Source organism: Perognathus longimembris, chromosome 3 (genome assembly GCF_023159225.1).
Source record: "Perognathus longimembris pacificus isolate PPM17 chromosome 3, ASM2315922v1, whole genome shotgun sequence".
Taxonomy (NCBI): Eukaryota; Metazoa; Chordata; class Mammalia; order Rodentia; family Heteromyidae; genus Perognathus; species Perognathus longimembris.
Genome location: NC_063163.1, coordinates 95,984,287 through 96,000,754, shown reverse-complemented (window position 1 = coordinate 96,000,754; position 16,468 = coordinate 95,984,287). Strand labels below are relative to the sequence as shown.

At 51.3% G+C, this 16,468-nt stretch overlaps 2 protein-coding genes and 1 non-coding gene across 5 annotated transcripts; 1 reads left to right on the top strand and 2 right to left on the bottom strand.

The window, feature by feature from the left end:
* Positions 1-2,119: 2,119 nt before the first annotated feature.
* On the bottom strand, positions 2,120-11,033 carry Ranbp1 (RAN binding protein 1). Of its 2 annotated transcripts, none has more exons than XM_048343520.1 (6): positions 10,877-11,033; positions 9,492-9,628; positions 5,644-5,801; positions 3,632-3,760; positions 2,816-2,881; positions 2,120-2,276 (listed from the first exon to the last, which is right to left on the bottom strand). In XM_048343520.1, the coding sequence occupies exons 1-6, from the start codon at positions 10,889-10,891 to the stop codon at positions 2,173-2,175; spliced, it is 609 nt and encodes a 202-aa protein (XP_048199477.1). In that variant the 5' UTR covers positions 10,892-11,033; the 3' UTR covers positions 2,120-2,172. The 2 variants fall into 2 exon arrangements, with proteins under 2 accessions (XP_048199477.1, XP_048199476.1); XM_048343519.1 differs by having other exon boundaries at positions 2,120-2,279; positions 10,877-11,022.
* On the bottom strand, positions 2,652-2,780 carry LOC125349807. The gene has a single exon (XR_007210611.1). It is a non-coding gene; the product is annotated as a small nucleolar RNA SNORA77 (small nucleolar RNA).
* Positions 11,034-11,249: 216 nt separating the features above from the next.
* On the top strand, positions 11,250-15,793 carry Trmt2a (tRNA methyltransferase 2 homolog A). Of its 2 annotated transcripts, none has more exons than XM_048343497.1 (12): positions 11,250-11,586; positions 11,746-12,296; positions 12,518-12,626; positions 12,842-13,023; positions 13,185-13,299; positions 13,391-13,506; positions 13,588-13,699; positions 14,399-14,521; positions 14,660-14,735; positions 14,935-15,051; positions 15,136-15,232; positions 15,344-15,793. In XM_048343497.1, the coding sequence occupies exons 1-12, from the start codon at positions 11,545-11,547 to the stop codon at positions 15,564-15,566; spliced, it is 1,863 nt and encodes a 620-aa protein (XP_048199454.1). In that variant the 5' UTR covers positions 11,250-11,544; the 3' UTR covers positions 15,567-15,793. The 2 variants fall into 2 exon arrangements, with proteins under 2 accessions (XP_048199454.1, XP_048199455.1); XM_048343498.1 differs by having other exon boundaries at positions 11,250-11,619.
* The last annotated feature ends 675 nt before the right edge of the window (positions 15,794-16,468 follow it).

Below are 16,468 nucleotides of genomic sequence, written 5' to 3'. Positions count from 1 at the left end.
GGCACTGTGGCTCAAGTGGCAGAGTGCTAGCCTTGAGCAAAGAGAAGCCAGGGACAGTGCTCAGGCCCTGAATCCAAGGACCAGGACTGGCAGAAAAAAAAAAAAAGCCAGAGTATCCAGGCTACTCAGAAGGCTGAGATCTGAGGATCAAGGTTTGAAGTCAGCCTGGGCCAGACTGGCTCTAACCACCAAAAAGCCAGAAGTGAAGCTGTGGCTCAGCTCAAATGACACAGCACCAGTCTTGAGCACAGGATAGTGTGCAGGCCATTTCAAGACACACATTCAGTGTACACCTGTTTTGGGTTGGGTTTTTTTTTGCCAGTCCTGGGCCTTGGACTTAGGGCCTGAGCACTGTCCCTGGCTTCTTTTTGCTCAAGGCTAGCACTCTGACACAGTGCCACTTCTGTTTTCATTTGTTTTGTTTCTTTTGTTGTTACCAGTCCTGGGGTGTGGACACAGGGCCTGCACCACTTCTGGCCACTTTCTATGTGTGGTGCTAGGGAATTGAACCCAGGGCTTCATGTATATAAGGCAAGCACTCTTGCCACTAGGCCATCTGCTCAGCTGCACACCTACTGTTTTTAATTCAGAAGGAAAATAAACATGCTGGGGTTGCCAAGACCTACAGTACAAGTTACTGTATTTATAAAGTTTGAATTTGTTGTACTAGTTCATGTTTATCTCTCTTTATGTCCAATTTGTAAACTAAGCCTTATGTGCTAATACTAGGGCTTGAACTCAAGGCCTCATGTTCTTGCTTGGCTTTTTCACTAAAGGCCGACACTCCATTTGAGCCATGCCTCCACTTCAGCCTTTTGCTAGTTAGTGGACATTTGTGCCTGAACCTGAACCATAATTCTTAGATCGAATCTCAGCATCCTGAGTAGCTAAGATTAAAACATGACCCACTGGTGCCCACCTATAAATGTGAACAGCTGCAGACAGTATTTCTAGGGCTTGGTTCTTACTACACCAGGTTTCTAGCTTCCATTGGGTGACTAAGAGGGACAACTGCACATTACAAGCATTTCCCACACAGTCCCCAACACCTATTAGGCCCTCCATCTGGCTTATCACACACTGCCTCTGCCAAAGGGAGTCTACCTGGAAACATGCCGACAGTGGTTTGTGCAGCAGAGATGTTGAGAAAGGGGCCCGCCATCACCATCAGCAGCACATTTTGCACAGCAGATATTCCTTAAATGTACACAACACAACTGGAGCAGAGGACAGTGTCCCCTCTCCTCTCCCCTCTCCCAGCCAGAGGGGACCTTTTTGCCATCAGAACTCCTGGAGATTGTTCATCCACTAGGAGACAGATAAAGGTCATCCTATTGGCACTCAAGGCAAAAATGTTAAATGTCATGTCCTGAGGGGGTGACCTTGGAGCACAATCTTTCACATGCATCTGATGCCCATGGCAGAGTAAGCAGAGCCAAGCTCTTGTGCTCTATAGCACAATTCCAATACATCTAGACCTCTTGACACGTGAGAGCCTTCTCTTCCTGGGGTAGAAAGAGCCAGCAATTTTGCTGTGGGCTCTGGGCAGAAGAGGCACACAGAGGCCAGTGCAATCTTGTGGCTAATGGTTTAAGTGTGCCCCTCAAAGGAACTAAAGATAGGTTGTCACATAGGGAAGTTAGACAGCAGGGCCAGGTAGAAAGCCACAGTTGGAACCAAGGGCACATCACTCCAACACATTGTGCTACAGTAGCCCAAAGAGGCACAACATACAACCTTGGCCACTCAAGAGTAAGAAGTCAGAGTGTGGTAATGGAGACCCTCTATCGTGTGCACATGCGTGGACAGTCAAGGCACTCAGGGAGCCCCAAGAGTACTGAGTACAGCCCATACACACGCAGTCTCGCCACTTCGATCAGCTTTCAAAGGCAATTTTTATTCACTATTTTGATGACTATAAATAAGTGTTTCCACTATGGAAAAGAAAGTTAGCACAGTACATTTTCATGACTGGGGAATGGATTTTCAGAAGTCATCTTCAGTAGGGTAAAAACTTAGAAAAAAAACTTGAATGTTGGAATTCAGTTCTTTATATAAAGTCCCTTGTAAAAACAAAACAGAATTTAAAAACAAACTGAAAAGGAAGGGGCAGGGAAAATTTAAAAAAAAAAGAGAAAGAAAAAGAAAAGAAGGGAGGGAAGAAATATTAACTCATTGCTTCTCCGATTTCTCTTCCGCCTTGTCTCCAGCCTCCTTCACAGAAAGAGCTTCCAGCTTTTCAGCCACTTTTTCAGCATTATCATTTTTGCCTGGTCCTGCTAGAACATAAGCAAGTATAGAAGAAAACAGCAAAGTCCAGCTTGTTAGATAGCACGGTTCTCGCTGGTACACAGCAGTGTCTACCTGGTCCCTGCGTACTACCACCCTCCTCCCTAGCTGGGCCCAAGAGGCCTGGACAATTCTGCTAGTGCTCCCATTGTGCTGTTTGGTGGCATCTGGTCACCTGTTACACCACAGGCAGCCATCTACCCTAAAGGAGCACGAGACTGAGACCTCCCAGAGAAAATAAAGACAGTCTCTCAGCTCCTTTGGAACCTGGTGGCCTCCAGAGAGTCGCAATTGGACTCCTCGTCTGGATTTCAATGTCGTATCGCGGTGACAGTGAGCAGGCCCTCAGGGCCTCCCACAAGGCAGATGTACCCGCAGGCCGCTGTATCACCCCTGACAGGTCAAGGGGGCCACAGCACCTTGGAATGATTTCTCTGGCAGACAGAAAAAGCACCCGCCTGGGGCTGCAGCCAGGTGCAGAGTGAGTCTGCGAGGAAGCTCCCCCCAACCCTGGGTTCTGTGTCACCTTTCTTTTCTCTCTCTTCAATTTCTTTCCTGCATTCTTCAAACTTTGTTTTGAATTTTTGTGCATCTGTGGAGAGAAGAGGGAGTATTTCATAAGAGCCCCAAGTGTGGAACTGACATGTCTTCTTAGCACGGAGAGCTCAATTTACAGAGTCCCCACCCCCACCCCCCAAGCCAATCTCAGACCTAAGACCTAAAAACAAGCTGGGCTGTCCCCTTTCATGCCTGTAACAATGCAGACAATCACTCCGGGAAGCCTTTTGCCAGGCTATGATAGCCAATCGTCTTGTAGGGCTGCTGGATGGTCCTAACTTCCAGACCAAGGGCAAGGCTCATCCATCCAACACCAGACTGTTAAGTCACTAGGGGCCATTTCCACAGCGCCCACTGACTTCTCCAGAATTACCTGGGCACAGCTAACAATCTGGATTGGAAAGTCCCCTCCACCCCCATATCACCACCACCAGGGGAATCAGCCTGGGCCTGGGAACCTCTGCAATCTGAGGATTACTGGTCTCAGGTGATCATAAGAGGACATCACTGCTCCTTGGCTTCCAAGAGCCATCTATAAACCATAAACCCCAACAGAAGCAATAGAGGAAACTCTCAGGGGGACTCAGGCTTAACATGTTTGATGGGAACTATAAGCAGCAAAATGCCAGGATCAGGACTGCTTAGTGGACACGTGCAGGTGACTGGGCAAATGCCTTGGAGATTAGGAGGGAACACTGCATAGCTCCCGGACAGCAGCCAGAACAGGCCACACCACCTCCCAGTCACTGGGCTGGGTCAGTCCCAGTGTCCCACTTGTGCTTACTCTCGGCATTCAGGAAGCGGATGGCGAGCAGCTCGGGCTTTGGGCACTCGTCAGCGAAGTCAGCATGAGTGTTCCAGACCCAGGCGCGGTCACTGCCAGCATTGGGTTTCAGCTCCATCATTGGTGTGACTGGAGGAAGAAGCCTGTGAGGATGGTTGGGGCCACCAAGGACAGCCCACCCAACTCTTGGCCACAGAAAAACCCTGTTTGTACACCTTCAAATGTCAGGAGACAGTTTGGGGGTATAAGAACCAGCCCACAACAGTCTGATGGTGTCTGGTAGATTTTATCCAAACCTCTGGAAATGCCCATTTGCTTAACACCAGATCAATTCTGTTTCCTGAGCCATCATCTTGAGACTATTCAAGCACACAGAGAGACAAAGCAGGCTTCAGCTCCTTGCTTCAGATCCCTGTTGTGTAGTCTCGTGGCTCTGACACAGACATTAGGGCAACAGGTAACGGAAACCCATACTACTCTAAATGGCACTCAGCACATGGCTATGTCCACATCCAGTGGAGACACTGGAAGGGAAGAAGCTTGAAGGCAGGGCTATCACCCCACATGGTCAGACAAGCATAATGATTCTCAGTCTTCTAAGAGGACTACTAGGAGATAAGGACACAAAGCAGTAGGTGTCCCAAGTCCTATAATAAATGTTCTGTTATAAAAGACAGCCATGGTCCAGAAGATGCTTATCCCAAGCCTCTTCAGTCCATTACAGACCCAAGGGAAGCTGAGAAGAGGGATTCCAGCATCAACCGACAGCTGCCTTAAAGGAGAACCTGCTTGTCTGGAGACGGACTTGTGGGCTATGACTCACCAGAACAGTGCCCTAAAGGCCAGGAGTATCCCTAGTGCCCTATAATGGGCCAGTGACTCAAACCTCATGGCAGGAGCCCACCCTTAAGGCCTCCAGGTAGACCTATGAATCCTATACATCAAATCCTGAACTAGGGACTGGGATACAGCTTAGCAGTAGAGTGCTCGCCTTAGAGTGCTTGCCTTGCATGCATGAAGCCCTGGGTTCAATTGAACTCAGGGCCTGGGCACTGTCCCTGAGCTTCTTTTGCTTACGTAAGCCACAGGGTCACTTTGGCTTTTTCTGTTTATATGGTACTGAGGAACTCAAACCCAGGGCTTCATGCATGCTAGGCAAGCAGTCCACCACTAAGCCATATTCCCAGCCCTTTGCATCACTCTTGAAGGCTGTTCTACTGCAGTCTCTGCCCTGTCACCCCAAGTGTCCAAGACAAGAAACCCCAGCCTGCCAGACACAAATTTTATGCTAAGAAGATGCAGACCTAGCACTGGGCAGGCTCACCGAAGGACAGCCCAGGATGCAGGTGTTTCTGTACACAGCATCCACCAAAAGCAGCACACTGGGTCAGGATGGCACCCCACAAACATGGTAGAGATAGCCACATGATGCATCATTCCAAGCCACACAACTCCTGGGGTCTTTTTTTTGTGTCAGTAGTGGGGTTTGAACTCTGGGCCTGGGCGCTGTCCCTGTGCTCTTCAGCTCAAGGCTAGTGCTCTACCACTTGAGCCACAGTGCCACTTCCCTCCTGGGGTCTTTCCCAGACCTTCACAGAGCTACTCCTAGCCAAGAGGGTAAACCCTTCATGGGCACCAAGGATGTAGTGGTCACCTTCTTCCAGCCCTGTTCTTTTCTTATGTCTTCCTCCCTCAGGAGACATCCCTGGCTGCTGCCGAGGAACCAAGAGCACACCCTCCCGCTGCATAAATGTCCCTACAAGCCCAGGCATGTCACATGCATGAACACATCACATCAAGACATTACTCCAGCCCCATAGCTTATACCCATGCTATCCCTAAGCATTCAGTCTAATCCCAAGCCTAGCCTAGGACTCTGCATTCAACCCAGAGGCCTGGCTGGCTGGGTCCCACACCCCATGTCCTGTAGGCATCATCCAAGGCCCGCTTTTAGTTCACAGGCATGTATGAAAGACACACTTTTCCCACTCCAGGACACACAGGTCACCTACTGTAGTGGTTGGCGCATATCTTCAGGGTCTTGTCCCTCCTCATGAGGAGGCGGATGGTCCCTTTCTCCTTGTGCTTCAGGAGCTTGACATCACCAGTGCCTCGCTCCTTCCATTCTGGGAGGTCATTCTCTGAAGCAAATCGAAACAGCTTGGCCCGCCTGTGAGAAAAGCTAGTGAGTTAGTGCTGAGATGCACAGAAGGGAACACCTCCCTTTGAATGTGTGCTCAAAAGACCAGCTGTTTGTTCTCTGTGAATTAGACACGTGGCACAACTCTGCTCTGTGATGCTAGACTGTGTCTCTATGAACTCCTTTCCCCTCTTTCCACTCCAAGAACTACTAGACAAAATACCACCCAGAAGAGCAAAATGGCCCAATAAATTCCAGGATTGTACTTCACAACTAAAGAGGAGAAAAAAAAAATGCCCATAGCTGCAACATTTCTCCCAACAACACCTGGCCTCTCAAAAAAAGGGATAAGCAGCCCAAAGTTCCCATTGGGCCAGGAAGCACAGTCGTTGTGCAAAGGCACATCATGGCTCCAAGAAGCAGTAGGGACCGCATCCTCCGCAGCTCCAGAGCTCTGTCAACTGGGAGACAGAGGCCCATGAGCTCCTGCCCCCCCTCCACCCCTGCCCCTGGCTCCCCAGAGAGGGGCCAGGCTTCTGCTCAGGCAGCCAGGGCCTGGGCCAAGACCACCTATCGCTATAGGAGTGGCACTTCTTACTAGCTGTACACCCAGCAGCTATCCTCAGGACTAACATCCTCCCTCCTCTGCACTCAGCTTCATCCGTCTCCCGCTGGACTGCTCTCCTCCATACTCAGTTCTGTTAAGGAAGTCCTCACAAGGTTCCCTAAAAAGAAGCCCAAAGGCCCAACCAGCTGGCCTCCTATCTGACACTGTGTCACCCCAGAGAGGAACCAATCCCCAGCAGGAGCTATAGCATCCCCAAGACAGAATGATGTCTTCAGGAGAAAGCCCCCTGCCTAGGGATTGAAGGGCACCTGTGGCTCTCACTGCCCAGGCCTGCCCTCTCCAGCATCCTTCTCCTTGGAGGAAGATTTGGTGGTCAGGAGCCTCTCTCCTTCCTTACCCCACACTTCAGAGTGGCCAAGGCTTAACTCAGCATTTAGGGCCTACTAGAGAAAGGAAAGGGTCCTACAAACTTACTTTCACTAAGATCTAACTAAACCTAGTGTTTCACACAACCAAGTGTAGGCCAGTCTCTGCAGTGCTGCAACCCAATTCAGAAATCTTATGCCCACATCCACCTACCCTGCAATTTCTCATCAAAAGTAACAAGTGAGGGCTGGGGATATGGCCTAGTGGCAAGAGTGCTTGCCTTGTATACGTGAGGCCCTGGGTTCAATTCCCCAGCACCACATATACAGAAAACGGCCAGAAGTGGCGCTGTGGCTCAAGTGGCAGAGTGCTAGCCTTGAGCAAAAAGAAGCCAGGGACAGTGCTCAGGCCCTGAGTCCAAGCCCCAGGACTGGCCAAAAAAAAAAAAAAGTAACAAGTGACCTATGCACAGTAATTTTTTAAAAAAGTAACCTTGGGACAGGTGCTGGTGGTACAGGCCTATAATCCTAGCTATTCAGGAGGCAGACATATTTAGGGCACTCAAAGGCAGCCCATACGTCTAAGTCCACAAGACTTTTATCTCCTATTAACCATCAAAAGCCAGAATTGGGGCTGTGGCTCAAGTGGCAGGGCACCAGCTTTTAGTGAAAAAGACAAGTGAGACTTTCAGTTCAAGCTTCAGTACAAAAAAAAAAAAAGAAAAAGAACCACCATGGGCTAGAGTACGGTTCAAGTAGCAAACACTTGCTGAGTAAGGTTAAGAATTCAAACCCTAATATCAGTAAGTAAGCAAAGTGACCTTGATAACCATTTTCACTTGTAATTTCTCTATTAAAGACACTGTTAGGGGCTGGAAATATGGCCTACTGGCAAGAGTGCTTGCCTTGTATACATGAAGCCCTGGGTTTGATTCCTCAGCACCACATATATAGAAAATGGCCAGAAGAGTGGTGCTGTGTGGCTCAAGTGGCAGAGTGCTAGCCTTGAGCAAAAAGAAGGCAGGAACAGTGCTCAGGCCCTGAGTTCAAGGCTCAGAACTGGCAAAAAAAAGACTGTTATCTGAGTGCGAGTTACTCCTTCCTATAATCCTAACTACTTAGGAGGCTAAGATCTGATCAAAGCCAGCCTGGGCAGAAAAGTCCTGGAGACTCTTATCGCTAATAAACCACCAAAAAGCCAGAAGTGGAGTTGTGGCTCAAGTGGTAGAGTGCTAGCCTTGAGCAAAAAAACAAACAAAAAAACTCAAGAACAGAGCCCAGGCCTTGAGTTCAAGCCTTATAACAGGCACTAAAATAATAAGACAGATAGTTTGCTATGGTATGAATGCCCTAGAAGTTCATGTTAATGACATTTGGTAGAGGGAGACTTTGAGAGGTAAATAGGATTACATGCAGTTATAAGGTCAAGGTCTCAAGATGGCATTCTTGGCTTTTCAAGACAAAAACCTGAAAACCTGAATTGCCACAGGACTTGGATGGTTCACGCCTATAATTCTAACTACTCAAAAGAGGCTGAAATCTGAGAAACAGTTTGAAGCTAGTCCAGGCAGCAAAGTCTCTGAGACTCTTGCCCTCAACCACCAAAAAGCTGGCAGTGGAGATGTGGCTCAAGTGGTAGAGCACTAGTGGTGAGCAAAAAAAGCTCAAGGACAGTGCCCAGGCCCTGAGTTCAAGCCCCCGGAACAGCACAAAATGAAATGGGAAAAAAAACCAGAGCTACTTGTTCAGATCTCACCATGTGATGAAACCTCTGCCATGTTGTAATATGAAGCTCACATCAGATCCCAAGCATCATGTTCTTGGACTTTCTAACCCCAAAATCTTTTAAAGAAACAACAACAACAACATTCTTTTTATGTGACCTAAATTTGTAGCACCTTTATAGCAACAGAAAACGGATTAAGACAAAGTTTATGGTGCAAAAGGGTTAAGACTCACTGCTCAACCAAGGGAAGGGAATTGTGGCTTCTTGAAAGTGAGGCAGCAACAGCCAATTGGGGATAATTCGCCTAGGGGACAGAACAGTGGCAGGGCCCCCTCCCCATAAACACCACAGGGGAGCAGGAATACCTGGCAAAGATTGGTCAAATGAATAGCAGAACTCACATGTGAGATTAGACAATATACAACTCCAGGCCTCTTCCAACAGCCTTGGAAAAGTCAGGTGAAGAAAAGGCATTCATAAATACCTTAATATTACCAGTCAACCCAGGTTTCTTTTGTTCAATTCACTATGGATGGAAATCATGAAGAGGCTAATATCACCTGAATAAAGCCTTATTGGGGCTTATGCTCAAGAAGGGAGACAATAGGATAATTCCTGGCTGTCACCTTGAGGAACAAGAGGAATTCTTTTTTATTTTATTTATTTTTTTTTTGCCAGTCCTGGGCCTTGGACTCAGGGCCTGAGCACTGTCCCTGGCTTCTTTTTGCTCAAGGCTAGCACTCTGCCACTTGAGCCACAGCGCCACTTCTGGCCATTTTCTATATATGTGGTGCTGGGGAATCGAACCCAGGGCTTCATGTATACAAGGCAAGTGCTCTTGCCACTAGGCCATATTCCCAGCCCAAGAGGAATTCTTATATGGAATTATCATCTCGGTTGTGGCAGAGTAGGATTCTATACCGACATTTTTGAAGGAAATATGTGGTAGAAATAGAGCCATGCTAACGTACCTACTCTACAAAAATCTGCTTGTCAGACCTTGTTTTGTCTCATCACTTCAAACTTAAAAAGGTATTTGTGGGCAGTATCAGCCTACTTACATTTTAAAAAGTTCCTCTTCATCTTCCTCCAGCGTTTTAATTTCTTGTTCAGGAAGAGAAACTATTGGCTCAAACTGGGGGTCATGGTTGGACTCGTCTGCATTCTCGGTGGAGGTATCATGATCCTCATGACTTTCCTGTTCAAGGAAGAGCAAAAAGGTGATGCTGCTGGCCCAGGACCAGAGCTCACCTGTTCCTATATAGGCATCCCAAGTGATGAATGGCATCCAGAAAACAAGAGCAGGCCTTGCCCTAAACTAGAAATTAGCTTTCCACATCAGATTTGCACTTACGTTAAAAAAAAAAATCAGGCTGCACTGATTCAGTTAACTCTCTCTGATTCACAAACATCAACCAACCCCCCATCCCTACCCCCTGCACAGACTGGGGATTCTGACTCCCTCATCTCCCCGAGCCCATTTCCTCATCTGTAAAATGAAGATGATACCTGCCAAGTCAAGAACAAAGGACATGAAGAACTCCAGAGGAAAAAGCAAGCTCAGGAGTTTTTACCAATTGGGGGAGATCCATGTCCTTGCTTTTACAAGGAGGTTGGTATATACATTGATTGCTAGAATTTACAATTCTAAATTCTATCAAGAATTTTTATCGTGGCTTGGAAAATCTGGTTGATAGTTGCTAAGAAAAGTAGTACAAGTCTTAGGATTCCGACCTAGTTTTAAGGTTTATAGAACACTAGTGATCACATATATGTTTGAATCTTACACAACACGTGCTTCTGGTGATGATACAGAAGAAACCCCGGATTCACTACCAAACCCAAAGCGAAAATAAAACACACACCCCTTGCTAATCTTTCCCTTGGTTTCATGGCACTGCGGCTGTACTGCGGCCGGCAACCGACCAGACCGACACTAGCAGCCAACAAAGCCGCCCCCGCCCCGGGTCGGCGCGTTCACCACCGGTCTCCGGTGGTGGAACGCAATCTTCCGCCACGGAGACCGGTGGTTCCCGATTTAAGGATCGGATGAATGAAGTGCTGCGTGGGCAACCAGAGATTGGGATGCTGGGTCCGGGTGGAAAGCCTGGAAGTGGGCTGAGCCAGAGGAAGCCGGTCGGTCTCCCGCTCGTGGCCCCAGCGAGAGGGGCCCGCCCTATGTGGCGATGGCTGTTCTCCCGGCCCACCCCAAGGTCACGCGGGCGCCCACAGCCCTCGCGGCTGGAGTCTTTGCCCCAGGCCCCGCGCGCTCCGACCCCACAGGCCTCGAACCCCCAAAGCCTCGCGCGCCCAGACTCCTCGCTCGACAGGCCCCGAGCTCACAGGCCAGCGGGGGTTGGCGGCTGAAGCTCGGGCCGCCCACGTGGCCGCCTTTAGCGGCCCCAGCCCCCCGGCCCGCCCAGTCCCTGCCTGGGCCCAGCCGCACCTTGGTAGCCGCCATGGGGGCGCGGCGGCGGCGTCTCGGTTGTCTTGGTCGTCGCTGACTCCGCGGCCTCTAGGAGACTAATCGTAGCTCCTTTTCCTCCTCGTCTGGCGCCGGAGCCTCCCGCCCGCCCGCACTTCCCTCCGCCCCGCGACCCGAACCCTGACCCCTGACCCCGGCGGCGGGAAACGCGCCGTGATTCAAAACCAGCGCAGCTTTATTGGCTCACCCGGCGGACACTTTCATTGTCCGGCCCACCCCGCGCTTCCCGCCAAAACGCCTGGCGCGCATGCCCAGCCAGGCCGTCAATCCTGGGAGCGCGCTCTCCCAGAGGCCCCCGCGCGCACTTCCGTCCCCAGGCCGCGCGCACCCCTAGCGTAGGTGAATGCAGCTGGTGGAGGTGTAGGCATCCTACTCGGCGCGTGCCGGTGACGTCATCGGAAGCCGGGAGCATAGAGAAACCCGGTCCCGCGGGCACGCGCTGGTGGACTGGAGGCCCACTGGGCAAGCGGCTAGCGCGGGCCGGTGGCGGGCGGACGGTGTTGCCCCGGGTCCGAGACCTGGCCGTGAGCAGTAGGGGTTCGAGTCCCGCTTCTGTTCAGGGGTCACCTGACGGCTTCGCACCAACTCCGATCATCTCACTCAGGAGGCCGTCGTGAGCCCCCATACAGATGGCTGACGGCCAGACAATGAGCGAGAAGCCGAACGACGAAGTAAAGTGAAGGGAAACGCGGGTCCAAGATGCGGTTCGGGTGGGAGACGGGATGGGGTGGGAGCCCTGTGGTAGAATAGAGGGAATGAGGGGATGCGCCAGGGAAGGAAGAAAGCGGGAGTGAAAGCCTTCAGTCTAGGCCTTGACTGTCCTCATGCAGGGCCCAGAACCTATGGAGGACTGTGGTCCGGACAGTGGCAGTGCCGTGGACAGCCCTACAGCCCCCGCACCCCAAGACTTGGGAGCAGAGCCTGGGGCGGCTACTGGACCCGAGTCCCAGCCCGGACTCTACAGCTACATCAGGGGTGACCTATTCACCTCGGAGATCTTCAAGCTGGAGCTGCAGAACGTACCCCGCCATGCCAGCTTCAGTGATGTGCGCCGCTTTTTGGGGCGCTTTGGCTTACAACCGCACAAAACCAAACTCTTCGGTCAACCCCCTTGTGCCTTCGTGACATTTCGCAGTGCTGCGGAGCGGGACAAGGCCCTGCGAGTGCTGCACGGCGCTCTCTGGAAAGGCCGCCCACTCAGCGTGCGCTTGGCCCGACCCAAGGCTGACCCCATGGCCAAGAAGAGGCGGCAGGAGGGTGAGGGTGAGCCACCCACAGCGCAAATTGCGGATGTGGTGACCCCTCTTTGGACAGTGCCCTATGCTGAGCAGCTGGAGCGGAAGCGACTGGAATGTGAGCAGGTGCTCCAGAGACTGGCCAAGTGAGTGGAATACGGTCCCCAAAGCACCAGAGCAGGGTACTGTTCCCACTTGCTTTGCCTGTGTTGAGCACTGTGTGAGCCTTCCACCACAAAGCCTTAAGCCCAACAATCTGAGCCAGCCAGTAAGGCTTCTGTAGTACCAGTGAAGTCTCCAGAGAGGGGCCTGGTGTGGTTGGGGGACAGTGCGCTGATTCCAACGGTGGGTGTACTTCATCTTACAGGGAAATTGGGAACACCAATCGCGCCCTGCTGCCCTGGCTGCTCACGCAGAGGCACAAGCACAACAAAGCCTGCTGTCTACTGGAAGGGGTCAGGCCATCACCCCAGCAGGTCAGGCTAGACTGGGGTGGCCATACAATGTCGTGTATTTGTTTCAATATATAGTACTGGGAATCAAACCCAGACCCTCACAAATGCTAGGCACCCTGTCTCTTGTCTTTTGCCAGCCAACCTCTATGAGGAAATTAGGGCCTCCTTCACCATGGCATGAGTGCTGGGCAGCCAAGGTAAGGTTCACTGTCTCTTTCTGCCTCCTTTCCTCACAGACTGAATATCGTAATAAATGTGAGTTTCTGGTTGGAGTCGGGGTAGATGGAGAAGACAATACAGTTGGCTGTCGACTTGGCAAGTACAAGGGTGGGACATGTGCTGTGGCATCTCCCTTTGACACTGTGCACATTCCTAAGGCAACCAAGCAGGTGGTAAAAGCCTTCCAGGAGTTCATCCGGTGAGGATCTGGGACTGGGTTCCTGGGAAGTCTTGAGACTATCTGGAAGCAGAGGGACTGGGTCCTGCCACTTTGGATGGGGGAGGGGGAGCATGGAGACTGTGCCCCTCCATCTTTATTGGCAGACACTGGGCACTCAGGGACACTCATGGCTCCCACAGGTCCACCCCATACTCGGCATATGACCCTGAGACATACGCAGGCCACTGGAAGCAGCTGACTGTGCGCACCAGCCGCCGTGGCCAGGCCATGGCCATTGCCTACTTCCACCCCCAGGTCTCAGGTGGTAGTCCTGCTGGGGAAGGTACCTGGCCTAGGGTAGCTTTGGCATTGCCTAATTAATGGGCCTTTTTGTTATCTATTCCAGAAACTGAGTCCTGAGGAGCTGACAAGCCTGAAAGCCTCTCTGGTGCACTACTTCATGCAGGGGCCTGGCAGAACCAGTGGGGTGACCTGCCTTTACTTCGTGGAGGAAGGACAGCGGTGAGGGGCCCAGAGGGACATGAGGGCTTATTGAGGGGACCAGTGAGTGACATTGACAGACCTTCCTTCCCATACATATAGAAAGACTCCCAGCCAGGAGGGCCTGCCACTGGAGCATGTAGCCGGAGACCAGTGCATCGAAGAGGACCTACTTGGCTTAACCTTCAGGATCTCCCCTCATGCCTTCTTCCAGGTAGTCCCATGTCCCCGGTGGGCGCAGATAGGGAGAGGGAGCCCCAACACACTAAGACAGGATGGAAAAGGGTGGGCTAGGGGACAACCAGAGCTAGCCTTGCAGAGACTTGGGGAGAACATCCACATGCATGACACAGGATTAGGTGAGATAGGAAAGGTTGTCCCTGATTCTGTGTACAATTAGATATCCATAGCCACAATCCTTCCATGTTGTTAGAGAGATTGAAGAATGGGCAAGCTCTCCAAACATAGGAACCCACTGTGGATCTGATAGAAGGGAGGCCTTGGCCTTCTTACTACTGTATGGGGCTGAGACCCTTTTAGATGTGGCAAGATTGCTGGAGGGCCATAGGTGGAGCTGAGAGATGCAGCAAGATGACTCCAGCCCCCCTCGCCTAGCAGAGGTGGCCTTTGGGGGCTGTAGACTGAGGGCTCTATGGGCTGTGGAAGCTCTTTCAAGTCCCTTGACCAGGAAGGCAGCTCTTTATAAATGGGGACAAGGTAGGAGGATTTGGACAGTGGCTATGGGCACCAGAATGGTATGGTAGGGGTTAGGAAAGAGGCTTACCTGAGCTACAGGGGAGTGGGCCCTAGAGGTCTCAGCCAGATAAGAGTCCAGGTATTGTGGGGTACTGGCCTGCCTCCAGGCTCGGGCTGAGTGAGGCATGCACCTGAACACATGATGACCCCCTTCCAGGTAAACACACCTGCTGCAGAGGTACTGTACACTGTCATCCAAGACTGGGTCCAGCTGGACAGGGAAAGTACAGTGCTGGATGTATGTTGTGGTACCGGCACCATTGGCTTATCCCTGGCCCAGGTGAGCTCTTTTGCCCTGCCCCATGACCCCCAGATACCTAGCTTCCAAGTTTAGAGGCTGACCATCCTGTTCTTCTACTTCCCTTCCTAAGAAGCTCCCAGGCCAAGGACCCATCCTTTGAGCCTTTTTCCCTTTCAGAAGGTGAAAAGAGTCATCGGGATTGAACTGTGCCAAGAGGCTGTGGAGGATGCCCGGGCGAATGCCCAGACCAATGGTAAGAGCATGTGGGCTATGCAGATAGGAAAGGATAGCAAATCACCTCTGTTGCATACCTCCGCCTTTGCTCCATAAACCTGATCTGTGGTCCCAATGGTACTGAAGGGCCCTGTTGACTTCCTGCATGCCCCAGTCACAAAGCTGAATGGGGAAGTATTCCTAGAGGGCTCAATGCACCTCTGTGTCACTATGCCCAGAGCTGAACAACGTTGAGTTCCACTGTGGAAAGGCTGAGGACCTGGTGCCCACCCTGGTGAACAGATTGGGTTCCCAACAACTTGTGGCTATCCTGGATCCGCCCCGAGCTGGCCTACGTGAGTGGCTTACATTTGGGGAGGTGGCTGCCTAGGCCATTTAGTGTAGGGCCTTGAGGACTTAACCCATCTGTGTCTTCTCAGATTCCAAAGTGATTCTGGCCATCCGTAGAGCTGAGAACCTCAAGAGGCTCCTGTATGTTTCATGCAACCCTCGGGCAGCCATGGGCAATTTTGTGGAGTGAGTATTGGGCAGTGTCCTGGGAGGGGACCAGGGAAAAGCACCCATCTACCCCTCCCAGGAGCCTCTGCCTTAGGGGTCTAATCTTGGCTGGTCCTCTTCCTATAATAGCCTCTGTAGGGCCCCATCTAATCGGGTTAAGGGCACCCCCTTCCGACCAGTCAAGGCTGTGGCCGTGGACCTGTTCCCACAAACTCCACACTGTGAGATGCTCATCCAGTTTGAGAGAATGGAGTACCCTAATGGCACAGAGGTCCTAGGACATGAAGACCCTCCAGCTGAGCCTCCTCCAGAACCTCATCTTGACACTGCACAAGAAACTGCAGCGTTCTAGGCCCTGGGAGCTTCAGAAACCAGCACTTCAGAGCAGAGCCCATCAGGGAAACAGAAGCTGGAAGATTTATAATCCCATTTGCTTGGATGTGCAGTAATGGGGCACAAGGCCTCATTGCTGACTTGATGCTATGGGCTGTTGCTCAAAAGATGGACGGACTCCTGCTCACCATCCCATCCCTGTAATAACCAGCCTGTGAGGGCCAAAATAAACAATTGCTTAACTAAGTGTTTCTGTTGAAGAGAGCCAGGGCTCTGGTACACCGTGCCTCCTGTTGGTGTAAAGGAACAGGGCAGTACCCTAAGTCATACCTTGGGAGCCTGGGGAACTCCCACCCTTTGGCCATTCTGGCTTTCAGGCACTTTAAGCATCCTTCTTAACCAGGCCTGAACACAGCCAAGGAGAGTGTGCTAGGTTGCTCAAAGCAGCTCTCCATGTTCCTCCCTGAAGAGTACATACAGGGATTCAGTACAGAGAGCTTAGAAGTAAGTTTGTTGCTTGGGGGAGGGGGGGGAGAGACACTAAGCTATCCCTGAGCTCTTTCGCTCAAGGGTACCCATTCTTTTTCTAGAGGCTAATTAGAGGGCTGGCTTCAAACTGTGGTCCTCATATCTTAGCCTCCTGAATAGCTAGAAGCATAGGCATGAGCTGCCAGCACATTGGAAAGGATCTTGGTATGTAGCTCAGGCTGGCCTGCAATTCACAAGTGTGCTTCATGTTCCAGAAGCATGGCACCTGACAAGATTTGCTTCTTGGTAGGGAATGTTGTTTTATGTTTAATCCCAAGGAGAAATAAGAGGGACAAGGTCTCAGGACCAAAGTAGATGGCACTGACCACGGGAGGTTCCTCTTAAACCATCGCATGGCCAGCCTGGCCCTCAGCCCAGGAAAGGAGGCCCTCC

Excerpts from the sequence above, each read along its gene's own strand:
- Ranbp1 (XM_048343519.1), bottom strand. Across the intron at positions 3,761-5,643 it reads GATATGCGCCAACCACTACA|TCACACCAATGATGGAGCTG; the intron begins GTAGGTGACCTG and ends TTCTTCCTCCAG. Across the intron at positions 2,280-2,815 it reads TGAAGAGAGAGAAAAGAAAG|CAGGACCAGGCAAAAATGAT; the intron begins GTGACACAGAAC and ends CTTATGTTCTAG.
- Trmt2a (XM_048343497.1), top strand. The coding sequence starts at position 11,545 with ATGGCTGACGGCCAGACAATGAGCGAGAAGCCGAACGACGAA. Across the intron at positions 11,587-11,745 it reads GCGAGAAGCCGAACGACGAA|GGCCCAGAACCTATGGAGGA; the intron begins GTAAAGTGAAGG and ends GTCCTCATGCAG. Across the intron at positions 13,300-13,390 it reads TTGCCTACTTCCACCCCCAG|AAACTGAGTCCTGAGGAGCT; the intron begins GTCTCAGGTGGT and ends TATCTATTCCAG.